This window comes from Hylobates moloch, unplaced genomic scaffold (assembly GCF_009828535.3).
Source record: "Hylobates moloch isolate HMO894 unplaced genomic scaffold, HMol_V3 SCAFFOLD_3, whole genome shotgun sequence".
Taxonomy (NCBI): domain Eukaryota; kingdom Metazoa; phylum Chordata; class Mammalia; order Primates; family Hylobatidae; genus Hylobates; species Hylobates moloch.
In genome coordinates, this window is record NW_026652278.1 from 88,202,397 (window position 1) to 88,230,396 (window position 28,000).

At 40.4% G+C, this 28,000-nt stretch overlaps 1 protein-coding gene across 6 annotated transcripts; it reads right to left on the reverse strand.

The window, feature by feature from the left end:
• Positions 1 to 28,000, reverse strand: LOC116461479 (zinc finger protein 25). Of its 6 annotated transcripts, none has more exons than XM_032143256.2 (7): positions 27,857 to 28,000; positions 23,292 to 23,398; positions 23,085 to 23,184; positions 8,483 to 8,609; positions 8,083 to 8,178; positions 4,760 to 4,823; positions 1 to 4,263 (listed from the first exon to the last, which is right to left on the reverse strand). In XM_032143256.2, exons 3-7 carry the CDS (start codon positions 23,097 to 23,099, stop codon positions 3,195 to 3,197), a joined length of 1,371 nt encoding a protein of 456 aa, XP_031999147.1. In that variant the 5' UTR covers positions 23,100 to 23,184; positions 23,292 to 23,398; positions 27,857 to 28,000; the 3' UTR covers positions 1 to 3,194. The 6 variants fall into 6 exon arrangements, with proteins under 6 accessions (XP_031999147.1, XP_031999138.1, XP_032610762.1 ...); XM_032143247.2 differs by having other exon boundaries at positions 27,445 to 28,000; XM_032754871.2 differs by lacking the exon at positions 27,857 to 28,000 and adding an exon at positions 27,445 to 27,836 and having other exon boundaries at positions 8,483 to 8,634.

A 28,000-nucleotide genomic window follows, 5' to 3' on the forward strand; every position in this document is an offset into this window, starting at 1 on the left:
ATTTTTATTTAATTTTTTATCGAGACGCCTGAGGAATTTAGAAAGTGTATTTTCTTTCACAGTAAGTTAAAATAAAGAACCACCCTAAAGGGTTATCTATAGACAGATGTTACCTCAAACCTCCATCAAGATGGCATGCTCGCGGCAATGCTGAGTAGAATGAAATATTGGTAAAAATATTTTCCCATAAAATATTCAGAAGTTATAACATGTAAGTACAAAGTATACCTTCTTGAGATACAAGTAATCAGTAAATATCATATTAGGGGTTCATAAATGCTAAACATCAGACAGGTCAGAATGTCGCAACGAGGCATGATTAAGAAGCTTAATATTAGATGGGTGTGGTGGCTCATGCTTATAATCCCAGCACTTTGGGAGGCCAAAGCAGGCAGATTGCTTGAGCCCAGGAGTTCAAGACCAGCTTGGGCAACATGGGGAGACCCCATCTCTACAAAAAAAAAAAAAAAAAAAGGCAAAAATTAGCCGGGGTGTGGTGGTGAGTGCCTGTAGTCCCAGTTACTCGGCAGGCTGAGGTGGGAGAATTGCTTGGGCCTGGGAAGCGGAAGTTGTAGTGAGCTGAGATCACATCACTGTGTTCCAGCCTGGGTGACAGAGCAAGACCCTGCCACACACACAAAAAGAAGCTGAACATCAATGAAAGTCTATATTAGGAAGGGGAAGTAAGATGCTGGCAGGTTTAGATTGTAGCAGCATATGAAAATTACATGCAGTGCAGGCAATAATCTTATAGATTACTACTAATGTAGCTGATGGAATTGGGTATTGTAAGTTTTTTGTTATTGGGTTAACATTAGCTAAGTGTAACTTACCAATGGCATCTTATGGGGTAGAGAGAAAATTATAAAACGATACCGGGAAAACTGGCCATTGATTTGGGAGAAAATAAAGGAATACTGTGGGGAGGGATCAATGAATAATTCGATTTAATTTAAACAATGTTTATTTCATATGTTTACTGCTGCATTCCATCAAGAAATTTCTTGTTTTGATGTTATGACAATTTAGCAAGTAAAAAACACATTTCTTTGAAAAAATACTTCTAAGCTCAGGCTCTTAACATATAAATATAATGCACAAAATAAATATACTGCAAAAAACCACCCACCTACAAATTGCTGTATGCATCATTTCTGAAACATGAAATATTTATAAAAGCGTAATTCTACATTGCTTTTATTTTCAGCTCCAAGTAACAGAAAAACTTACTTTGTAAAGTGCTAGATCTTAGGCTCAAGGGCATATGGTGTCTGCTACAACTACTCAGCCCTGCTGGGGTAGTGCAAAGACAGCCACAGGTCAAACATAAATGGATGTTTTTTGTTTGTATTCATGTTTTCAAAACTTTATTTATAGACACTGAAATTTGAATATCATGTAATTTTCATGTGTCACAATATTCTTAGATTTTTTTTCAACCATTTAGAAATATAAAACCATTCTTAGCTTGCAGGAAACAAAAATGTGTAGTGGGCCATATCTGTCTGATGGACTGTCATTTGTCAAACCCTGACTTAGTGTAGTCAGGATCTGCCCCTAAATCACTTGCAGGAAAACAAACAACAAACAACCAAATCAAGGCACTGGCAGCAAGAACGTGGGGGATGAATGTTGGGTAGTCAACATTTTTTTTTTTTGCAGTATAATTCACAAAATACAAATAATGATGATAACCTCTAACATACAGCTCGTGTGTCTCAGACACTATTCTAAGTGCTTTGAAAATGTTAACTTATTTAGACCTCAAAGCAATCCTAAGATGTTGTCACTATCACTACTCTTTTATGGGATGGGAACTGAGGCACAGAGATATTAAGTAGCATGCCCCATGTCGGAATCAGGGCCCAGGCAGCAGGAGCCCAGAGTCCACACCCTTAACTATGTCATGTTGCTTCTATGAGGAAGAAAAAGTTGGTGAAGAACATTTAGGACTCTCACACAAAATATAAACGCAGATAGCTCTGCTCCCTGCTCACACATCAACAGTAAGATACATAATATTTCTTACATTGCACTATTTGTTTTCATTGTGTAGATTGTAATAAATATTACTGTTTTTAGCTGTTTAAAAACAGCTCAGGCTTTTGCTATATATAAATGTGTCCCTAATGCAAAACTTGGCTGACATTTGAAAATTTTACAAAAACATTTTAACTTATTTTTGAAGGATGAGTTTAGTACCACTGTCTATATCCCTTTACAAACACAAAAAAAGGATAAAAAGGTGCCTTATAATTTAAAAGGAATATTACACTTACAAATATTAACAAGAGTCACTACTGAGGCTTAATGTGCAACATCTTCATACACATAATAGTTACTGAACTAAGATTACATTATTTCGCTATGTACAATTATGGATGGATTCCACATGCACATTGAACATCCACAAGTTACATGCCATAGCACACTCACATACACACAAAATCCTATATACTAACAGACATTTAATGTATGTTTAATGATGTTGCCTGATAATTTGTGCTTTTTAAAAGCTTCATATATGTAGACATTTGCAGGTTTCCTTTTAAAATAGAACAATCTTGGCATCAGATCTGCAACATGATTTCTAGTATAACTGTTTCCCTCAGTACAAATTATTTGAATTTTTGTTGAATACCTTCCAAATATTTAAAATATCTACCCAAGTACCAGTGATCTGACATTGAATGAAACATCAATTCTTAATAAAGGCTTCTATATCTACCACTGTCTTTGCAGTTATCCCTTTGAATTCTCTAGTATATGAGCTCCAATTGTGTAAAGAGATTTCTGGATACTCAAGGAGCTTCTCACTCGTGAGCTTTTGGATGTCTACAGCTGGCTGCCCTGACAGAAAATGTCTTGACATTCATTTTACTTACAGGATTTTTCTCCTGTGTGATTGCTATGTTGCAAAACAAAAGTATGACTTCTGAAAGGTTTCTTTCCTGTTTTACAATTTGCATGACTTCTGCCATCTATAGTATCTAATATTTAGAAAAGCCTACAATATGATAAAATTTTCTCCCAAATAAATGTACAGAATCTATGTATTTGCTGATACACAGAGAGAGCAAAGATTGTAGCTGAAAATTTCCCTCTATTGATGCGATTCATAAGGTGTACCTCTTGTGTGAATTATCTGATTGTTTTGAAGGATGAATTCAGTCAAGAGAATTTCCCAACTCATCTTACTTCTCAGCCTTCCTCTTCTTTGTGTGTGTCTTCTGATGTGCAGTGAGTTGTGACTTCTGGATAAAGGTTTCCCCACACTCCTGACACTCATAGGGCTTCTCCCCTGTGTGTTTTCTCTGATGTATAATAAAATGTGACTTCTGAGAAAAGGACTTCCCACATTCCTTGCATGCATAGGGCTTTTCTCCTGTGTGAGTCCTTTGATGTAATCTGAGGACTGAATTCACAGCGAAAGATTTGCCACATTCTGTGCATTCATAGGGCTTCTCCCCTGTGTGTTTTCTCTGATGTTTAGTGAGGTCTGATTTATAGTAAAAGGTTTTACCACATTTATTACATTCAAAGGGTTTCTCCCCTGTGTGAGTTCGCTGATGTACTGTGAGGGCTGACTTCTGGTAGAAGCATTTCCTACATTCCTTACATTCGTAGGGTTTCTCTCCCGTGTGAGTTCTCTGATGAGTTTTGAGGTGTGAATTCCTAGAGAAGAATTTCCCACATTCCTTACATTTATAGGGTTTCTCCCCTGTGTGTGTTCTCTGATGTACTGTGAGGTGTGACTTCTGTGAAAAGGCTTTCCCACACTCCTTACACTCATAGGGTTTCTCCCCTGTGTGTGTTTTCTGGTGTACCATGAGGTATGCCTTCACATAGAAGAACTTCCCACATTCAGTACATTCGAAAGGTTTCTCCCCTGTGTGTGTTTTCTGATGTTCTATGAGATGTGGTTTCTGGTAGAAGGATTTCTCACACTGATTACATTCGTAGGGTTTCTCTCCTGCATGGGTTCTCAGATGTCTACTGAGAGATGATAGGTGGTAAAATATTTTCTTACATTCTTTACACTCATAGGTTTTATCTCTCGTGTGAATTTTCTGATGTCTTATGAGGTCTTCATTTTTAGAGAAAGATTTCCCACATTTATCACAGTCATAGGATTTGCCCTTTGAGTGAGTATGCTGATGTACTATGAGGGCAGACTTCTGGCAGAAGTACTTCCCACATTCCTTACATCCATAGGCTTTCTCTGTGGTACAAGTTTTCTGATGTTTTGTGAGTTCTCCATTCCTAGACAGAAAGTTCCACATTCATTAATGTGTAAGAATTTTAAGGCTTTTTGTCCCCCACCTCCTCCACTGGGCATATTTTCCAAGTACCTCTGAGGACCGATTTCTAGAGATGTTCCCATATTTACTGGATCCATAGGGTTTCTCCACTGTGAGCACTCTCTGACCTGCACTGTAGTTTAACATTTGGTAAGGTGAATCTGCATTTGCATTCTATTCACAGGGTCTCTCAATTGCCTGCATTCTATTTTGTGTAATAAAGACTCCCTTTATTATTTAATTCAGAAGAGTAAAAAGACCACTTCAAAGTTTCAATCTCCTGATCCTGCACAAGGTCTCTATGAAAAGGGCATTCCAATTTGGATTATATTCCTCGGGATTTGCTCTGCAGTGGTTTTCTCATGTTTAGTATTAACTAGTGCCCTCCCATTTCTAGTAACTCCTTCAAGACTCTTGCTTACAAATCTTCTATCTTAAACATTAATTCTTGAACTTGCCTTGAATTTCCAGGTTGGCTTTCCTGGTATCTTGCTTCTAGATCATGAATGCTCCATAGGTCTTCTACAAGGGAATCAAAAATGTAATACTTTATAAATATTACACATTAATATTGTCATAGCATTGATTCTTAGGCTTCAGGCCAATTTCTCATAATGAAGGAACCTCAAATGCAAATTTCCTCTAGCCCATTGTTTTGGGAAAAAAACCTAAAACAAACACTGAAAACTGCTGTCACACACAGAAGAAAGAACCTACTTGTAGACCCACGTACTCTGACATTTTTACAAATATGATCTTAAGAGCTTGTAGGCGAAAGTTAAAAAGAAAAAAAAAAGAACTAGGAGAGGAGAACACAGGACATTTGAAGTGTTGCTGAACGGGAGTGTGGGAAGTATAGAGAATGCTGTGAGCCCCTTAAGGACCATGAACAGTAAGCAGGTTAAGAAAAACTACTGGACAACAGTGTTCACTGGAATTACATGGAAAAGATTAAACTGAAAGAAGGAGCTGAAGTATAGGTCTTTATTCCCTCAAATCTAGATTACTGTGCCAGGATTCCTAGTATTTAGCAGACAAACTTCTACTTTATTTCCCCTTCATCCATCCACAGCAGTCTAGGTGTCAATACTAAAGTGACTTTCTCAGAACATCAGTTTCCTCATGCTTAGAGAAGAGTCCTGTAGCTTGGGCTTTCACTCTCCATCTAGTTGGCTTTATTTTCAGGACAGGAAGATGGAGGACCACATATATCCAAAAGGAAGGATTTTCTTAAAAGCATCGGGATAAGCCATCTATACAAGGATGAATTCCTAGTTGTACCACCAGAGATTTTCAATCCTGAACATATCCTGACCACCAAATCCTGCACTTCTAAAGCACTTGTTACTCACGACTCAATACTAGTCTTGAATTTCGTTTTCATATCTTGCTTCCTCCATCTCTGCTTCCAATTTACTACAGGATCTTTAAAGGTTCAATTATTGAACATCATTCCATAATCTTTAGTGACCTTCATATTTATGCATCTTTAAATGCATGAAAGCAAGTGAAAGATTATCAGCAGATGCTTGGGGTTGGAATTTCATAGCAGTGGTGGGGAATACATAAGAAAAGCCACTTGATAGGGACTTATGCAGCATTAACTCAGGTACATATGAAATAAGATCATATGTATGGGCCAGGAACGGTGGCTCATGCCTGTAATCCCGGCACTTTGAGAGGCTGAGGTGGGTGGATCACCTCAGGTCAGGAGTTCGAGACCAGCCTGACCAACATGGTGAAACCCCACCTCTACTAAAAATACAAAAATTAGCTGGGTCTGGTTGTGGCACGTGTAATCCCAGTTACTCAAGAGGCTGAGGCAGGAGAATCACTTGAACCGGGGAGGTGGAGGTTGCAGTGAGCCGAGATTGCACTACTGCATGCCAGCCTCAGCAATAGAGTGAGACTCCATATATAAAAAAAAAAAATCTTATGTTTGGAAAACATTTAAGAGCATAGTAAAATGGAGATTAACAGGTGTTTGGGGGCCACAGGGAGAAATAAGTTGCATAGGCAAGAGAGGGCCAGACTAGTTCTTGACAGAAAATTCATTTAAATGAATATTACTAATACCTCCTTACCCTTGTAAGATTTTTATTTTGTCTAAATGACTTAATACTGAGTCAGTATTAAGTATACCATGCAGGCTTCTGGCAATGTACATCTGCTGCATTACACAACTACTGTGGGAATTTAAATCAACAATTTTTGTTTTGACCCTAACAAGGAAGGAAGTAGAAAAAGCAGAACTATCTTACAAGAACGTAAAAATATGGGATCAGAATATAAATAGGGCAAAGATGCTGCAGAGGTCAATTTTAGGAATCCTTATCATAAAAACCAATGCATTGGCTTTAAGAATGGATGAGCTCCTATAGGAGTTAATAAAAAGAGCACAGAACAGAAAGCAGAAAGTGTCTGTTGTTAATTATTTTATATATTTTTCATTTCTTTTTTTCATGGACATGAGTCTCACTGTTGCCCAGGCTGGAGTGCAGTGGGGCGATCTTGGCTCACTGTAACCACCACTTCCTGGGTTTAAGTGATTCTCATGCCTAAGCCTCAGCCTCCTGAATAGCTGGGACTACAGGTGTGCACTACCAAGCCCGGCTAATTTTTGTATTTTTAGTAGAGACAGGGTTTCACCATGTTGGCCAGGCTGGTCTCGAACTTGTGGCCTCAAGTGATCCAACCACTTTGGCCTCCCAAAGTGCTGGGATTACAGGCGTGAGCCGCCACGCCCAGCCAGTCTCTTGTTAATTAATATTCATTCTCTCAACAAATATCTAGTATGCAACTAATATGTACTAGGCTTTGTTCCTGATACTAGCAACACATCTGTGCACAAGTTAGAAAATACGTGACAAACATTTAAGAAGGCAGGATGAGATTGTCTTAGTGTTATCCAAATAAGTTTAGGGAGGATAGGCAGTGCTTTGTGGGAAGGATAAACACTGTATAGCAGGAAGTAGCAACTCAAATGAAAGAATTGATGAGCGGCATAGCGATGTTTAATCTGAGCTCAGAGTTTAAAGAAAAAATGGGAAGTTAAAATTGGTGCCAAAATAACTGAGGTATTTTGTTGTTAATAAAAGGAGGGAGATGCCATTTAAAAAAGTTATGTCAGATTTACAAACACTTTATAGTTGCATACTCTAATGGCAGGGAGTAACTGGCGATTCTAGAGAAAAAGACAAAGTCTTACAAGGGTAAGAAAGGGTAAGAGTTTGTATCCAGGAAAGAGAAGTAAATCTATTTAAAAGATGTCTAGCAAAAGAGAGAATTTAAGTGGACAGAACGAAAATTGGAGGTGTGTATTAGGTTTTTTTAAACATGCAAATAAAGTGTCTTTAATCGCTTCCAAAACTACAGGGCATTTATAAAGAGACTGCCAAGGCCAGGTGCGGTGACTCACACCTGTAATCCCAGCACTTTGGGAGGCCGAGGTGGGCAGATCACCTGAGGTCGGGAGTTCAAGACCAGCCTGACCAACATGGAGAAACCCCATCTCTACTAAAAGTACCAAATTAGCCAGGCATGGTACATGCCTGTAATTCCAGCTACTCAGGAGGCTGAGGCTGGAGAATTGCTTGAACCTGGGAGGTGGAGGTTACGGTGAGCTGAGATGGCAACATTGGACTCCAGCCTGGACAACAAGAGTGAAACTCGTTTCAAAAAAAAAAAAAAAAAAAAGTGAGAGATTACCGAAAAATATTTCAGAAGGCAAGAGGCACCAACCACTCACCAGTAACATGGGATATAATTTCTTCTAACTCACCAGGGAAGCCCCGATGTGGAAATTCTACTTCTAATATCCACGGCTCTTTTCCTTGCTTCAACTTGAATACCGCATTTGGCTTATTCACATGGTAACCTATGAATGGAAAATATCAAGGAAATGATACAAATTGCTTGGAATTTAGGGACTGGGAAAGATGAGGAAGTGGAGTTTCAGGATAATGATGAAGGTTCCAGTTAGGCTTGGCAAATTTAGATTCTTTCAGTGGGGAGAGAGGGACACGAATATTTTTTCTAGTACCCAAAATGGATTTATTAACTTCGACCTCTGAATCATAGATAATGTCAATCATTCAACCCTATAGGGACATTTTATACTCCAGTAATCAAGAAGGTAGATGCAAACTACTGGGATTTACACCTCGGGAAGTTTTCCTCACCCACTGAGACCAGGTGACTATAGTTTTCCAGCATCACATCCTTATACAGAGTCCTCTGAGCAGGGGTCAGTAACTTCCATTCCTCCTTGGTGAATTCCACAATAACATCCTTTAATGTCACAGGTCCCTGGAATAACATACTTCAGTTCAATCTGAAGTAACCAGAATAGATAGCATATCATTGAAAAGACATGTGAGCTAACTCTTAGTGTACAAACAGCAAAGTTCACTCTGGAGAGTTAGGATATGTGCCATGCTGTACCCTGCTTTATTCATAGAAGGAATATTTGTTCATTACATATTTACTGAGCTCCCACTCCATGCCTGGAACTCTGCTGAAGATACAAAGATGAAGAAAAAAAATGAGTGTCATGTGCTGCATAATGACATTTCAGTTAATGACAGATTCCATATATGATGACGATCCTATAAGAAAATAGAGTATTTTTATTGTCTGTTTTCTATGTTTAGATACACAAATTCTTACCATTGTGTTACAAGTTGGCTACAGTGTTCAGTACAGTAACATACTGTACAGGTTTGTAGCCTAGGAGCAATGGGCTACACCATATAGCCTAGGTGTGCTGTCAGCTGTACCATCTAGGCCTGTGTAAGGACACTCTACGATGTTTGCACGATGAAGTCACCTAATGATACGTTTCTCAGAACATATCCCCGTCACTAAGTGACACGTGACTCTATTCCTGTTATCGAGGAGCTTATATTTTGCCAGGGAGACAAAGGTGAAAATGCTAAAATACAGTATGTGAAGCAGGTGCCATGACAGAAACATGTAGACAATACGGATGGTCACAAATGGGGGTAATTATTTGCATTTCATATTATCATGTTAGATTTTATTAAGTGGTCAAACTAACTTTAGGAATAAAGAAAACACAATTGGCAAAGGCATGGATGCATGAGAAATGGCAAGTTTAGGAAACCACATATAACTTGGTAGGTATGATACCTATTGTGGTATGATACCAATGGTAGGTATATACCATAGGTTGGTAGGTATATACTTATGGTAGGGCATAGGACCAAGATTAGTTAGAAGGTTACAGTGAAAAGTCAAGGGACACTACATGAAGAAATTCTGAATCTGTCTTTTGGACCAGTAAAATATATTTTGCATACACACTTAACAAATAAATCTCTGCTTATTAATATAATACATACATTTGCATGTATTAATGTTTATTAAGAATTAAGGAGGTGGGTGTGGTGGCTCAGGCCTGTAACACCAGCTACTTGAGAGGGTGATATGAGAGAATCGCATGAACCTGGGAAGTCAAGGCTGCAGTGAGTCACAGCGAGACTCTATCTAAAAAAAAAAAAAAGATTAGGCTGGGCACAGTGGCCCATGCCTGTAATCCCACCACTTTCGGAGGCCGAAGCAGGCGCATAACCTGAAGGCAGGAGTTTGAGACCAGCCTGGCCAACATGGCAAAACCCCATCTCTACAAAAAAATACAAAAATTAGCCGGGCGTGGTGGCACACACCCATAGTCCCAGATACTCAGGAGGCTGAGCCAAGAGAATGGCTTGAACCTGGGAGGCAGAGGTTGCAGTGAGCCAAGATCGTGCCACTGAACTCCAGCTTGGGTGACAGAGTGAAACTCCATCTCAAAAATAATAATAAATTTAACAAGTTTGTTTTTCTTTACATAAGACAAAACATAAATAGATATTCTGTCATTTCATACTATGTGAAATGTCTTATATATCTCTGGGATGCTCACCATTCACTGTGTAGATGAAAATACAGACACCAGGAGCCACTGAAGAGACGTGTCAAGTAAGCACTGGAGTTATGGGGGTAAATGAGTGGTTTGGGAGAAAACTTAAAGGTAGAAGTGGCAAATGGCACATTAGAAAAATCAGAAAAACATTTACATGAAAGCAACAGCAGTGGGGGAAAGAAGTATAACACAACTTTGTAATTAATTGGAAATTAGTTAATAACCACTGGGATAAAGGGGGAGGGCAGCTCTCATAGTGTCTGTATGTCTCGCTCATGGGTACAGTCATAGTGCCAATTATTTTCATTCCTTCACTTTTATTGGTAGAACTGTTTAAGGCTATGAAATGTCCTCTAATCATTGCTTTATTTATATTCCATGAAACCTGAAAGGCAGTATTTTTACTTGTAGAACATCTTGGCTGGATATAAATTCTTGGTTCATTTTTTTTTTTTTCTTTTGAGATGAAGTCTGGCTCTGTCTCCCAGGCTGGAGTGCAATGGTGCAATCTTGGCTCATTAAAACCTCCACCTCCCAGGTACATGCCATTCTCCTGCCTCACCCTCCCAAGTAGCTGGGACTATAGGCATATGCCACCATGCCCGGCTAATTTTTGTATTTTTAGTAGAGACAGGGTTTCAGCATGTTGGCCAGGCTGGTCTCGAACTCCTGACCTCAGGTGATCTGCCTGCCTTGGCCTCCCAAAGTGCTGGGATTACTGGCCGGAGCCACCATGCCCAGCCGGTTCGTTTTTTTTTTTTTTTTTTTTTTTTGACACAGAGTCTCGCTCTGTCACCCAGGCTGGAGTGCAGGGGCGCGATCTTGGTTCACTGCAAGCTCCATCTCCCAGGTTCACACCATTCTCCTGCCTCAGCCTCCCGAGTAGCTGGGAGTATAGGCACTCGCCACCATGCCCGGCTAATTTTTTACAAACTAACATTATTGTGTGGCAACCAGGAAGTCTGTAAATGAAAACAGGAATACAAGGAAAAGGATAAGTTGAGCAGGAGTTAAAGAGTTGAATTCTGTTCATTCTGGGCTTAAAGTGACTGTGGAACATAAAGCTGGAATTGTCCATTTTGGCAGATACATACATGAGTAAGTTTCCACAAACAGAATTTTCAAATATATAAAAAATAGAGTTCTAGAAGATCCCAAAAAGGAAGCTGTGGGGGCCGGGCGCAGTGACTCACGCCTGTAATCCCAGCACTTTGGGAGGCTGAGGCGGGCAGATCACGAGGTCAGGAGATCGAGACCATCCTGGCTAACACGGTGAAACCCCGTCTCTACTAAAAATACAAAAAAAAAAAATAATAATTAGCCGGGTGTGGTGGCGGGCGCCTGTAGTCCCAGCTACTCGGGAGGCTGAGGCAGGAGAATGGCGTGAACCCGGGAGGCGGAGGTTGGAGTGAGCCGAGATCGCACCACTGCACTCCTGCCTGGGCAACCGAGCGGGACTCCATCTCAAAAAAAAAAAAAAAAAAAAGAAAGAGCTGTGGGAACACCAGTATCTGAGATAATGGCAGGAGACTAGGCCCAGACCATGGAGCCTGAGAGAACGTCTCTAAACATAAGAGTAAGCCAGGAGGAGTATCTAGGAAACCAAAGAAAGGCAGGCTTACAAATAAGGGACAGTTGTAGTTCAAAATCCAAATAAGAGTCCAAATTAGCATAACCACACACCAGCACAGCAAAGGAGTGAAAACTGTAATAAGTAAGCAGGCCTTTTGAGAAATTTTGGAAATATCTAGAATGCCTAAGATCAGATAAGAGAATCCAGCTCTTGGACACACATCCTAACAAAGAGCTCAAGTAAACTTCTATGCTCAGAGTCAAAGGGCTGGGGTTTGGCAAGGACAGAAGGATGACTGATATGAAAATTAATTAAAGACTCCTCACTTAAAAAACAACAACAACAAAAACCAAAGAGCATCCAGTATAAAGCAAGGGCTGATGAAAACACCCCACCACATAATGATACCAGGGTCAACTGGGCAACATGATTACTTCACCAGGGTCCCTAAATATGAGCACAATACAGACAAAAAGAGAAACACAAAATTGTGTTATATACACACACGGACATTTTATTCTATTGAAATACACCTGTATTTTTTTAAAGCAACACTTCTATTTCTGTGAAAACACACAAGTACTAGTTTCTTAAATGACAGCAATTCTATTTCAGCAATTAAGAGGTTACCTAAGAGGATAAGGACAAAACTGACATATGACTTCTCATATGTAGAACCACATGCTAAAAGACGAAGAAAAAATGCCCACAAAGGATAAAGGTTTTGAACCTAGAATTCCATGCCCTGCCAAATTTTTCATTGAAGGATAATAAAAAAAGATGTTTTCATAAATACAAAGATGTTAAAAGCATACAAACGATGCACCATACTTGCAAGGCATTCTAGAATATACTTAAAAGAAACTACAAAAAAAAATCACATGGCAAATCAGATACAAAAGCTAATAGGGCCGGGCGCGGTGGCTCATGCCTGTAATCCCAGCACTTTGGGGGGCCGAGGCGGGTGGATCACCTGAGGTCGGGAGTTTGAGACCAGCCTGACCAACATGGAAAAACCCTGTCTCTATTAAAAATACAAAATTAGCCAGGCGTGGTGGCTCATGCCTGTAATCCCAGCTACTTGGGAGGCTGAGGCAGGAGAATTGCTTGAACCTGGGATGCAGACATTGTGGTGAGCTGAGATCATGGCACTGCACTCCAGCCTGGGCAACAAAGATTGAAATGTCATCACAAAAAAAAAAAAAAAAAAAATGCTAACAGATGGTCAGGTGCAATGGCTCATGCCTGTAATCCCAGAACTTTGGGAGGCTGAGGCAGGTGGATCATGAGGTCAGGAGTTCAAGACCAGCCTGGCCAAGATGGTGAAACCCCATCTCTACTAAAAATACAAAAAATTGGCCGGGCGTGGTGGCAGGTGCTTTTTATCCCAGCTACTTGGGAGGCTGAGGCAGAGAACTGCTTGAACCCAGGAGGCAGAGGTTGCAGTGAGCCAAGATTGTGCCACTGCACTCCAGCCTGGGCGAGAGAGCAAGACTTCCATCTAAAAAAAAAAAAAGCTAACGGTTATATAAGAATAAGAACTTAATTCTCATACAGCCTTAACAGGAAACTATAAAGTTTAAAATGGACTGCTTACAGAAGAAGTGAGAAGGAAAAGACTATTTTGTATACTAAACTGTCCTTCAAAGATACTTCTAAATATGTTAACAAAGTGCTCACATCTTTTCATTAAATATTCACTGAAAGACCATTTTCTGGGCCAGAAAAATATCTTAAAGAATTGAAAGTTACCAAATACATTCTCTGAACACAGTAGACTTAAACTAGAATCAGTAACAGAAACTTATCCGGAATGTCATCAAATACTTGAAAATAATAGGTGAGTACTTTGTTTAATGTTATTGGAAAATAACATTCGAATTTGGTTCTCTGAAAAAACTAAGAAAGCTGATAAACCTATATCCAGAATGACCAAGATAAAAAATATATGTTAACAATATCAAAAATGAAAAGGGGAATAGTTACTATAGGCCCTACAAACAGTAAAAGGATAATAAGAGAATACTAAGAACCAGTCTATGTGCATAAATTTTACAACTTAGATGAAATGGATTAATTCTTTGAAAGAGGATAATTACCAAAACTCACTCAGGAAGAAATAACTAAGATAAATAATATTATCTAGTATCAATTATATTAGATAAACTGAATCTGTAGTTAAAAACCTTTCAACATGAGTGACTTCATGAGAAATGGTGACTTAAGGAGCTCTAAGAATTGGTCCCTCCACTGAGGCAACCATTATAGCTGACAAAAACTGACAGAATCAAACTTTTTGGAACTCTAGAATCTTTTTTTTTTAAACCATCAACCAGTGGAGTGCTTTTTTTTTCTTTTCTTCTCTTTCTTTTTATTTATTTATTTATTTTTTGAGACAGAGTCTCGCTCTGTCACCCAGGCTGGAGTGCAACTGCGTGATCTCAGCTCACTGGAACTGCAACCTCTGCCTCCTGGGTTCAAGCACTTCTCCCGCCTGAGCCTCCCAAGTAGCTGGGATTACAGGTGCCCACCACCACGCCCAGCTAATTTTTGTATTTTTAGTAGAGATGGGATTTCACATGTTGGCCAGGCTAGTCTAGAACTCCTGACCTTAGGTGATCCACCCGCCTCAACCTCCCAAAGTGCTGGAATTATAGGCATGAGCCACTGTGCCCAGCCTCAGTGGAGTACTTAATAAAGAAAGAGGCTGCTAAATTTTGGGGAGAAAATGTGTGGCACTTTTTTCTTACTGGCCTACTGATATAGTTAGGATGTGTGTCCCCTCCAAATTTCATGTTGAAATATAATCCCCAGTGTGGGAGCTGGGGACTGGTGGAAGGTATTTGGGTCATGGGGGTGTATCTCTAATGGATTTAGCACCATTCCCTTGATAATGAGTGAGTTCTCATTTGGTTCACATGAGATCTGGTTGTTTAAAAGAGTCTGGCACCAGGCATGGTGGCTCACACTTGTAATCCCAGCACTTTGGGAGGCCAAAGCAGGTGGATAACCTGAGGTCAGGAGTTTGAGACCAGCCTGGCCAACACAACGAAACCCTGTCTCTACTAAAAATACAAAAATCAGGTGGGTGTGGTGGTCCACACCTGTAGTCTCAACTACTCGGGAAGCTGAGGGAGGAGAATCGCTTGAACCTGGGAGGCAGAGGTTGCCATGAGCCAAGATCACTGCACTCCAGCCTGGGTAACAGAGTGAGACTGTACCTCAAAAAATAAACAAATAAATAAAGAGTCTAGGACCTACCCCTTATCTCCCTCTCTTGCTCGCACTGCCACTATGTGATATACTGGCTCTTGCTTCACTTTCTGCCATGAGTAAAAGCTCCCTGAGGCCTCACCAGAAGCTGAGCAGATGCCAGTGCCATGCTTCCTGTACAGCCTGCATAATCATGAGCCAATTAAACCTCTTTTCTTTATAAATGACCCAGCCTCAGGTATTTCTATGTATCAATGCAAAAAACAACTAACACAAAATAGGTACTGAGGAGTAGAGCATTGCCATAAAGATACCTGAAGATATAGAAGCAGCTTTGGAACTGAGTAACAAGCAGAGGTTGGAAGAATTTGGAGGGCTCAGAAGAAGACATTAAGATGAGGGAAAGTTTGAAACTTCTAAGAGACGGGTTAAATGCTTGTGACCAAAATGCTGATAGTGATATGGACAGTGAAGGACAAGCTGATGAGGTGTCAGAGGAAAATGAGGAATTTATTGGAAACTGGAGTATAGGTCACCCATGTTTTGTCCTGGCACAGAGCTTGGCTGCATGTCCTAGGGATCTGTGGAAGACTGAACTTAAGAATGATGACCTAGGGTATCTGGCAGAAGAAATTTCTAAGCAGCAAAGCATTCAAGATGTGGCCTGACTGCTCCTAACAGCCTATGATCAAATATAGGAGCAAAGAAATGACTTAAAGTTGGAACTGATATTTAAAAGGGAATCAAAGCATAAAGTCGGGAAAGTTTGCAGCCTGGTCCTGTGGTGCAGAAAGAATCCAAGACCAAGCAGGCTGTGGAGCAACCACTTGCTAGAGAGATTAGCATGACTCAAATGGAGCCAAGTAACAATCCAAGACAATGGGGAAAAGGCCTTAAAGGCATTTCAGAGACCTTCGGGACTGTGCCTTCCATCACAGGCCCAGAGGCCTAGGAGGAATGAATGGTTTCAGGGGCCAGGCCTAGGGCAATGCAGCTCTGTGCAGCCTTGTGACACTGTTCCCCACATCTCAGCTGCTCTGGTTCCAGCTTCAGCTCAAGGGCGTGCAGGTACAGTTTGAGCCACAGCTCAGGAGGGCACAATCTGTAATCCTTCATGGTTTCCATCTAGCATTAAGTCTGCAGATGCTCAGAATGCAAGCATGAAGGAGGTTTGGCAGCTTCCCCCTAGATTTCAGAGGATGTAACGGAAAGCCTGGGTGTCCAGGCAGAAGTCTGCCACAGAGATGGAGCCCCCACAGAGAAACTACTAGGGCAATGTTGAGGGGAAATGTGGGGTTGGAGCCTCCACACAGAGCCCCCACCAGGGTACTGCCTAATGGAGCTGTGGGAAGGGGGCCACTGCGCTCCATACTTTGGAATGCTAGAGCCACTAGCCACTTGCAACCTCAGCATGGAAAAGCTGAAAGCAGTCAACTCCAGCCATTAAGATTAATCCACTAATCCATTAAAATTAAAGCAGATTTCTTAACAGAAACTACGAAAGCCAAAAGGCAGTGTGATGACACATTAAAGTGCTGAGCTGAAAGAAAAGAATTCTATTTCAAGAACTCTTTTCCATCAAGACTATCCATCAATAATGCAGAAGAAATTAAGGCATTACAAGATAAACAAAAGCTAAAGGACTCTGTTTCTAGTAGACCTGTCTTATAAGAAATGCTACAAGGAGTCCTTCAGTCTGAAATGAAAGGACACTGGACAGCAATTCAGGGCCATTTGAAGCTATAAAGAACGCAGGTAAAGGTAACTATATAGGTACATAGAAACCTGGTATTGTGGTATTTTTTAAATTATGTCTCCTCTGTTTGCTTCCTACAGGATTTAAAAGACAAATGCATAAAATAGTAACTATAAATATATGTTAATGGTCATACAACATACAAAAATATAATTTGTGACAGTAACAACATAAAGGGGGGAGAAACAGAGCTATATATCAGCAATTTGTATACACTACTGAAGCTAAGTTGGTATCAATTCAAACTAGATTGTTAAAAATTGGAAAAGTTAACTGTAATACTAAGAGTAACCATTAAAAACACCTTAAAACATTCACAAAAGGAAATAAAGAGGAAAGCAAAATGGTACATTAGAAAAAAATTAAAAAGAAGGCAGTATTGGAGGGTATTAGTGTGTTATGACATTGCTATAAAGAACTACCTAAGGCTTGGTGCGGTGGCTCACTCCTGTAATCCCAGAACTTTAGGAGGCTGAGGTGAGCACATCACTTGAGGTCAGGAGTTCAACATGGCCAACATGGCAAAACCCCGTCTCTACTAAAAATAAAAAAATTAGCCAGGCGTGGTGGCATGCACCTGTAATCCCAGCTACTTGGGAGGCTGAACCAGGAGAATCTCTTGAACCTGGGAGGCGGAGGTTGCAGTGAGCCGAGATTGCACCACTGCACTCCAGCCTGGGTGACAGAGCAGGACTCCATCTCAATTAAAAAAAAAAAAAAAAAAGAACTACTTGAGACTGGGTAATTTACAAAGAAAAGAGGTTTAATTGGCTTATGGTTCCACAGGCTGTGCAGGAAGCATGGCTGTGGAGGCCTCAGGAAGCTTACAGTCATAGCAGAAGGTGAAGGAGAAGTTGGCACATCTTCACATGGCAGAGCAGGAGATAGAGGGCAAAGGGGGAAGTGCTACTCACTTTTAACCAGATCTTTTCAGAACTCACTCTCAAGAACAGCAAGGGGGAAGTCTGCCCCCATGATCCAATCACCTCCCACCAGGCTCCTCCTCCAACATTGAGGGTTACAATTTGACATGAGATTTGGGTGGGGACACAGAGCCAAACCATATCACAGAGGAATTAAAGGAAAAGATATAAAGTATGTCGAAGAAAAATGCCAAGTTGCAGAAGTAAGTCTTTATCAAACATCACTTTAAATAGATTAGACTCACCAGTTAAAGGCAGAGATTGACTGAATGGATATTAAAAACATGATTCAAATATATGCCTTCTAAAATTAAATTTAGATCCAAAGACACAAGTAGGCTGAAAAGAAAGGATGGAAAAAGGCATTTCATGAAAATAGTAGTAATCAAAAGAGAGCTGCCTGGCTATACTAAGATGAGACCTAAATAAATGAGATGGCATCCTATATTCATGGCCTGGGAGACTTAATATGGTTCAAATGACAATACTACCCAAAGAAATCTACAGATTCAAACCAGTCCCTATCAAACTCCCAATGGCTTTTGCACAGAAGTGGAAAAGATTATCCTCCAATTCATACGGAATTGCAAGGGGTCCCCAATAGCCAAAACAACACTGGGAAAGAAGAATAAAGTCAGAGGACTCACACTTCACAATTTCAAAACTTACTGAAAAGCTACAGTTATCAAAACAGTGAGGTACTGGCATAAGGACGGACATACAATCTAATGGGATAGAACTGAGTTCAGAAATAAACCCATATATCCACGACCACATGATTTTTTCTTTTTCTTTTTTTTTTTTTTTTTCTGAGACAGGGTCTCACTGGCTGGAGTGCAATGGTGCAATCATGGCTTCCCGCAGCCTGGACCTCCCCAGGCTCAGGTGATTTCCCCACCTCAGTCTCCCAAGTATCTGGGACTAAAAGTGCACACCACCCACCTGGCAAATTTTTGTATTTTGTAGAGACAGGGTCTTGTCATGTTGCCCAGGATGGTTTCAAATTCCTGGGCTCAAGAGAACTGCTCACTTTGGCCACCTAAAGTGTTAGGATTACAGGCATGAGCCACCACGTCTAGCCCCAGCTGATTTTCAACAAGGCTGTCAAGACCATTCAGTGGGAAAAGAATAGTCTCTTCACCAAATAATACTGGGAAAACTCAATACCCACATGCATGAGTTAAATGGGACCTCTACCTCAATCATATGCAAAAATCAATTCAAAACGGATCAATGACCTAAATATATGAGTTAAATATGTAGAACTCTTAGAAGAAAACATAGCCTACCTTGAATTTGGCAATGGATTCTTCTATATGACACCAAAAGCACAAACAAAAGAAAAATAAATCTTACTTCATCATAATTTGAAATGTTTGTGCATTACAGAACACTGTCACAATGGAGAAGACAACACACAGTCTGGAAAATATTTGCAAATCATCTGAGACAGAGTCTCCCTCTGTTGCCCAGGCTGGAGTGCAGTGGCGCCATCTCAGCTCACCACAACCTCTGCCTCCCAGGTTCAAGCAATTCTCCTGCTTCAGCCTTCCAAGTAGCTGGGACTACAGGCACATGCCATCATGCCTAACTAATTTTTGTATTTTTAATAGACATGGGGTTTCACCATATTGGCCAGGCCTGTCTCAAACTCCTGACCTTGTGATCCGCCTGCCTCGGCCTCCCAAAGTGTTGGGATTACAGGTGTGAGCCACTGCACCCGGCCAATTTTTTTTTTTTTTAAGACAGAGTCTTGCCCTGTCACCCAGGCTGGAGTGCAGTGGCGCCATCTGGACTCACTGCAACCTCCACCTCCTGGGTTCAAGTGATTCTCCTGCCTCAGCCTCCCAAGTAGCTGGGACTACAGGCATGCACCACCAAGCCCAGCTAATTTTTGTATTTTTAGTAGAGACAGGGTTTCACCATGTTGACCAGGCTGGTCTGAACTCCTGACCTTGAGTGATTCACCCAGCCTGGCCTCCCAAAATGCTGGGATTACAGGCATGAGCCACTATGTCTGGCCATAAAATGTTCTTATAATTCAACAACTAAAAGATAAACAGCTCAGGTAGGAAATGGGCAAAGAACTTGAGTATACATTTCTCCAAATAACACAACTCACCCTTGAACAACACAGGCTTGGATGCAGATTATTTTCAACCTAAGATAGATTGAAAATGTATTTGCAAGATTGGAAACCCACATATATGGAGGGCCAATTTTTTGCACACATGGTTTCTGAAGGGCTGACTGCAGGACTTGAGTATGTATGGATTTAAGTACATGCAGGGGTCCTGGAACCAATCACCTGCATATACCAAATGATGACAGTATATACAAATGGCTAAAAAGCACACTAGAAAAAAATAGAAGAAAAAAGCACACTAGAAGATGTTCAACATCATTCATCTCTAAAGAAATGCAATGCAAAACCACAGCAATACCACTTCACCCTCCCCACCCCAATTATAATGGGCATAATTTTTAAAATGGCAGGTGTCGGGGGTATATGGAGAAACTGCAACCCTTGTACATTGCTAATGGGAATGTAAAATGGTGCAGCTGCTGTGGAAGTTTGGCAGTTCCTCAAAAAGTTAAACATAGAATTGCCATACATCCCGGCAATTCCATTTTTAGGTATATACCCAAAAGAATTGAAAATAGGTATCAAATACTTACAGATGAATTTGCATAACAGCACTATTCATAATAACCAAAAAGTGGAAACCACCCAAATGTCTGTCAGTGGATGAATGGACAAACAAATTATGGTGTATATACACAATGGCATTTTAGCCATAAAAAGGAATGATGTACTGATACATGCTTCAAGGTGGATGAACCTGGAAAACATGCTAAGTGAAAGGCAGACACCAAAGGTCACCTAATGTATGATCTCACTTACATGAAATATCTAGACTAGGTAGCTCCATACAGACAGAAAACATTAGTGGTTGCCGGGGGAAAGAGGGAGAGAGAACAAGGAATGACTGCTTAATGGGTATGGAGTTTTCTTTTGGAATGGTGAAAATGTTTTGAAACTATGTAGAGGTGGTGTTACACAACACTGTGAATGTACTAAATATTAATACCTCACAATTGTATACTTTTAAATGATGAATAGTATGTGAATTTCACTTCAATTAAAACAAGTAAACAAAACCTTTGAACAAAGACAACTTCAGGCCTAAGTGGTTTCATTGGTGAATTCAATCAAACAATAAGGCAGAAACAATACCAATTATATGTAATTTCTTCCATAAAACCAAGAAAAAATAGCCATTCTCAACTCGCTTTATAAGGCTCACATGACCCTGAAACCCAAATCTAACAAAAACATTACCAGAAATGACAACTACAGTGGTTGCTGGCACCAGTTTGTATCAGCTCAGAAGAGCTGATGGTTAAGTTTTCAGAAACTGGCTGGCATGTTGTAGTTTGAAATTTACCATGGTCGGAGTATTTATACCACAGAAATTGGTAAACAGTATAAACCAGATTTCTTTCCCAACCCCTAAAATCTGATTATTAAACATTTACTAGTATATTGATCACTGATCAATATTCCTCATGGTGATAGATGCAAAAATCATCAACAAAATGTTAGCAAATCTAATTCAGCAATATATAAAAATATACACATTGTGACCAATTTATCCTGGCAATGCAAGGTTGATTCCACATTTTAACATCAATCAGTGTAGTTCACTATGCTGACAAACTAAAAAAGAAAAACAACATGATTATCCCAAAAAAAGCAGAAGAACATTTGACAAAATTCAAGATCCATTCATGATAAAAACTCTGAACAAACTAGGAAAAGAAGGGAACTTCCTTCATCTGATAAAAGGCATTTATATAAAATCCATAGTTTATACCATCCTTATTATTGAATGGCTAAATTCTTACCCCCGTAAGGTCAGGTTTCATTGTGTACATTGCTTTGATTATGTAAAGGATGATTTTTTAAATGAGCAAAAACAAAACAAAACAAAACAAAATTCAATGTTTTCTACAGCCTACAAGGGCCATACACATTCTAGCTTCCTCTACCCTTTTTTTTTTTTTTTTTTTTTTTTTGAGACGGCGTCTCACTCTGTCGCCCAGGCTGGAGTGCAGTGGCGCAATCTCGGGAAACTGCAAGCTCCGCCTCCTGGGTTCACGCCATTCTCCTGCCTCAGCCTCTCCGAGTAGCTGGGACTACAGGCGCCCGCCACCACGCCTGGCTAATTTTTTGTATTTTTAGTAGAGACGGGGTTTCACCATGGTCTCGATCTCCTGACCTCGTGATCCGCCCGCCTCAGCCTCCCAAAGTGCTGGGATTACAAGCGTGAGCCACCGCGCCCGGCCCTCCTCTACCTTTTTGATGTTACCTCTTACCATTCTTTCCCTAAGTCATATCTCTCTAGCTTCAATATCCTACATACTGTTTCTGGAACATGCTTTGGGGTGTCTGTATTGCTGTTTTTCCTACCCACAATGCTGCTCCCTCAGATTTCTACTTGGCTCTGTCTCTCATTTAATTCAGGACTTTCCTCAAACATTATCTTTCAGGGTAGCATTGTCCTAATCAACCTATAACTCGTTCCTCACTTCTCTGTATCACTTTGTCCTCCTAAATGTCCTCCTAAATGAGACAAACTCATTGTCTCCAAACATACACCTCAGAAATATTACTCGAATGTTGACATATTGTTATAAAATATATTTTTAAAATCACATTTGTGGCCTGGCACGGTAGCTCATGCCTGTAATCCCAGCATTTGGGAGGCTAAGGCGGGAGGATCATTTGAGGTCAGGAATTTGAAACCAGCCTGGCCAACATGGGGAAACCCTACTAAAAATACAAAAAATTAGCTGGGCGTCGTGGCAGGTGCCTGTAATCCCAGCTACTCGTGAGGCTGAGGCAGGAGAATCACTTGAACCTGGGAGACAGAGGCTGCAGTGAGCCAAGATTATGCCATTGCACTCCAGCTTGGGCAACAGAGCAAGACTCCATCTCAAAAAAAAAGAATCACATTTGTTAGTATCAATGTCATTGTCTACTTTATGCCAAACAGGCAGTAACCTATTTAGCATGGTTTTCATGCCATCAGTGCAAGTATCAACAGCGTAAAAGGCAATCTACATCTTAGCACTCTGAGTCTCAACCTCATAGACCCGTTGAGAGGGTCTTGGAGCTCCCAGGGATCTGCAGACCACATTTTGAGAATTGCTGTTTTATTCAAATGGTATTTTGCCTGTAGGTGATTTTTAACTATTTCTACGTTTCTAATTTAGTATATGGGCTCTCGTTCATAAAACTCATTAAACACACACACACACACACACACACACATACACACACACACACACACAGTGAAACAAACTAAGGGTTAAATAAATGACTCACCTGGAACTTGTTCATTTTCTGCTGCTCTTGGGAAAGGCTGAAAACTGCAAAGCCAGAGCAGAAATCATAAGGGACCTTAGCTGGCAGCCCCAGGAATCACCTGTGAGAAATTTCCATACAACATTTTAGTAAAATATATACCTTTGAGAAAATGTCCTTTTGACCCATTAGAAAGCATAGTAAGGACCATGATGAAGTAGCACCCACCTGTCCACTTCTGACTCTGATATTCATCTTGATGAGCCTGGGACATTTTTTATTGAATCTACACATTTCTTTCCTATTGGCTGTTTTGAAAATTATGTTTCTGTTTTCTGAATAACACAAAAGAATCGAAAACTTAAATATCCAATAATGACTGATTAAATAACATGTATAATATATCCAAAGTATGGAGCCCTTTGCTGACACTAGAAATGATGTTGAAGAGATATATTTATTGGCACATAAAAGGTAATTAAGTTACATATCATAACCATTTTTTTCTATTATAAACCCAAGGTTAGAAAGTCTGAATTTTCAAAGTTCTCAAAAATAAGACATTTCTTCTCCCTAAATTGCAGTTTCTCAGAAACCATTTCTCCAAGAACCTTCTTTTGATGTAAAGATGATACAATGAACTTAAAGACTCAGTTCTACCCTAGGCTCTGTTATTAATAAACTTAGTGATTGTCTTAGTTTCAATGCTTTTGTCCTTAAAATGAGTAGGAATTAGATAATCTTGAACAACACTTCATGTACCATTCTGCTTCTGTAAGTCTTCACCCAGGATCACCAATACAGACAGTACCTGCAATGCACTGTCCCCTCAAAACTTGGGCTGGGCCTAAGGTAAAATTTAATTAGGCCCTGATGAACTCTGACTTGAGAATCTAATCTGCTGACAGTGACACAAATCTACCTTCTAAAATAACAGTTAATCATCATAATTCTCAAACAAGCACTTCATATATGTAGCAAAAGGCAACCACATGTCATAATACTAAGGTCCTTTTCATAAGCAGCAGAAACCATGCAGGGCATCCAAATTGGAAAGGAAAAATCAAATTATCTTTGTTCACAGATGACATGATCCTATATTTAGAAAAACATAAAGACTCCACCGAAAAAACTGGTAGAACTGATACATGAACTCAGTAAAGCTGCAGGATACAAAATCGACATTAAAAAACCAGTAGCAGGCCAGGCACGGTGGCTCACGCCTGTAATCCCAGCATTTTGGGAAGCCAAGGTGGGTGAATCACCTGAGGTCGGGAGTTCAAGACCAGCCTGACCAACAAGGAGAAAACCAGTCATTACTAAAAGTACAAAATTAGCCAGGCATGGTGGCGCATGCCTGTAATCCCAGCTACTCGGGAGGCTGAGGCAGGAGAATTGCTTGAACCCATGAGGCGGAGGTTGCAGTGAGCCAAGATCATGCCATTGCACTCCAGCCTAGGCAACAAGAGTAAAACTCCATCTCAAAAAAAAAAAAAAAAAATCAGTAGCATTTCCATATACCAACAGTGAACAATCTGAAAAAGAAATCAAGAAAGCAATCCCATTTACAACAGCTACCAAAAAAACCCCAACACCTAGGAATAAATGTAACCAAAAATGTAAAAGATCCTACGATTAAAAGTATAAAACAGGCTGGGCACTGTGGCTCACACCTGCAATCCCATCACTTTGGGAGGTGGAGGCAGGTGGATCACCTGAGGTCAGGAGTTCAAAATCAGACTGGCCAACATGGCAAAACCCTGTCTCCACTAAAAATACAAAAAAAATTAGACAGGTGTGGTGGTGCACTCCTGTAATCCCAGCTACTTAGGAGGTTGAGGCAGGAGAATCACTTGACCCTGGGAGGCAGAGATTGCAGTGAGCCAAGATTGCACCATAACTGAGCCCCTGTCTCAAAAAAAAAAAAAAGAGTATAAAACACTGATGAATGATATTAAAATGGAAAGATATCCCATGTTCATGGACTGGCAGAATTAATATTGTTAAAATGTCCATAGTACTAAAAGCAGTCTACAGATTCAATGCAATCCATATCCAAATACCAATGACATTCTTCACAGAAATAGGAAAAAAAAATCCTAAAATTTATATGGAACCACCAAAGACCCCGAGTAGCCAAAGCAATTTTGTGCAAAAAGAACAAAGGTGGAGGCATTGCACTACCAGACTTCAAAATATACTATAAAGCTATAGTAAACAAAACAGTAGGTTACTGGCATACAAAGAGACACATAGACCAATGGAAAAGAGAATTGGGAAATAAATACATGCATTTATAGCCAATTTCATTTTTGACAAAGGCACTAAGAACATACATTGGAGAAATGACAGTTTCTCCAATAAATGGTGCTGAGAAAACTGGATATCCATATGCAGAAGAATGAAACCAGACCCGTCTCTCATCATATGCAAAAATCAAATGATAGTGGATTAAAGACTTAAATGTATGACCTGAAACTATGAAACTACTTGAAGAAAACATCTGAATGCTTCAGAACATTGTTCTCAGCAAAATTTTTTTGGTAAGACCTCAAAAGCACAAGCAACAAAGGCAAAAATAGATGAATGGGATTACATCAAACTAAAAAGCTTTGGCACAGCAAAGTAAGCAATAACAGTGAAAAGACACCTAAAGAATAGGAGAAAATATTTGCAAACTACCCATCTGACAAGGAATTAATAACCAGAATATACAAGGAACTCAACAGCCAGAAAACAAAAAATTTGATTTAAAAAAATTGAGCAAATGATCTTAACAGACATTTCACGATAGAAGACATACAAATGGCCAATAGGTATATGATAAAATGTTCAACATCATTAATCATCAGACAAATGCAAATCAAAATCATAATAGGATATCATTTTAGCCCTTAAAACAGCTATTTTAAAAAGGCAAAAAAATAAAAAATGCTGGGATATGGAGAAAGGAGAACCCTCATACACTCTTGGTGGCAATGTAAACTAGTATAGCCACTGTGGAAAACAGTATGGAGGTTCCTCAAAAAATTGAAAACAGAATTACCATATGATCTAGCAATCTCACTGCTATGTATATATCCAAAAGAAAGGAAATCCGTATACTGAAGAGATCTCTGCACTCCCATTTTTATTGCAGCACTATTCACGATAGTCTAGATACAGAATCAAACTAAGTACCCATCAATGCATGAATAGATAATGAAAACTGTGGTATATATACACAATGGAATATTATTCAGACATAAAAAGAATGAAATTTTGTCACTGCAGCAACAAAGATGGAACTGGAGGACATTATGTTACATGAAATAAGCCAGGCACAGAAAGACAAATATCATGTTCTCACTCATACGCAAGAGCTAAAATAGTTGATCTCATGAAGGTAGGAAGTAGAATGATGGTTACCAGAGGCTGCGAAGGGAAGCAGGGAGTGAGGAATGAAGAGAGGTTGGTTAATGGGTACAAAAATACAGTTAGGTAGAAGGAATAAATCCTAGTGTTCAATAGCCCAGTATGGTTACAAGTGTTAGCAATAATTTATTAGCTATCAGAATAGCTAGAAGATTTGGAATATTCACAACACAAAGAAATGATAAATGAGGTGGTGGATATTGTAATTACCCTGATTTGATCATGACACATTGTATGCATATATCAAAATATCACATGTACCCCACAAATATGTACATTATGAACCAAGAAAAAACTAAAATAAGCAGCAAAAACCACTTCCAGCTAGCATGGTGCTTAACAAAATGCCTAAGCTCAGTTATTAGCCAATGAGAGGCATTATAATATCACCACCATAAAATGGTGGAACTGATGAACTGCAGTTTTCATCTTTAAAAAAATTTTTTGTCCCATTTCCTGTCTTTAGAAACTAGCCTCTGGGCTGGATGGGATTCCCAGCTTCTCCTGTAAAATGCAAAATTGAGGGCTCAAATTGCGGTTTCAATTTACACGTTTTACAGTCCTCTGAGAAGAGACTAAGGTTGGAGGATGCAGGAAGGCCTTAAATAATTCACCTTTTGACTCAAGCGCTCTGAAGCTTCCCCAAGCATTTTTGGAAACAGAACACTACGTGGTTGAGACGGGGGTCAAGTACACTACACAGCTACGTTCTGGTGGTGCTCAACGGACAAATGCTGTGCTAAACACAAGCCAAGACTGGATTTTAGTGTGGGAAGGCGCATTAACTTAGAGGAAAAAGAGGATTTACATCCCACCTGCTAATACTGTGAGTAAACGGATTTATCTCTCTGAATCTTTAGTAGTCATATTTATTTAAATGGAGATGGTTAAGTCGAAAGGATGGTTACGATGATTAAATGAGCCAATAATGAAAACAGCATGTTTTGTAATAATAGAAGCAGCTCACCTTTATTGAGTCCTGTATCATACTTTACATCTACTACCCTATTTAGTACCCAAAGGCCCCCATCATTTGCCAGATGGGCGTCAAGCCGCACTGGGACCACCTACAGACGCTGGACCGGAGCCCACGTCCCTGCGGCTTTCGAGCGCCTGACGTGGCGGATCTAGTCAGGTCACACAATGCGGCTGCTCCCGGCGCCCGCAGCCCAGCCACCGCAGGCCTCCTCTGGCCGCCCCTCAAGCAGGTCGCGCAAACGCCTTTCCCGGCAGGAGCGCCAGCGCAAATAGCCAACCTCCCCGCCAGGCTGCTCCCACCCCGGGCCCTCAGCGGAGGCCGCTCCGGGGCCAGGAGGCGGCTTCCAGGCTCGAGACCCCGCCTCCCAGGCGCTGCCCGCCCGCAAAAGCCTTCGACACACCTGCAGGGTCTCGGCCTTTGCTCCCGGCCCGCGCCGGGCCCAGGCCCAGGCCCCGCCCTTTGCGGCCCAGCCGAGACCAGGAGGCACCGGCGTCCTCTCCCCACCCTAGGGCGTAAGACAAAACCGCCAACGCCAGAAAGGAGA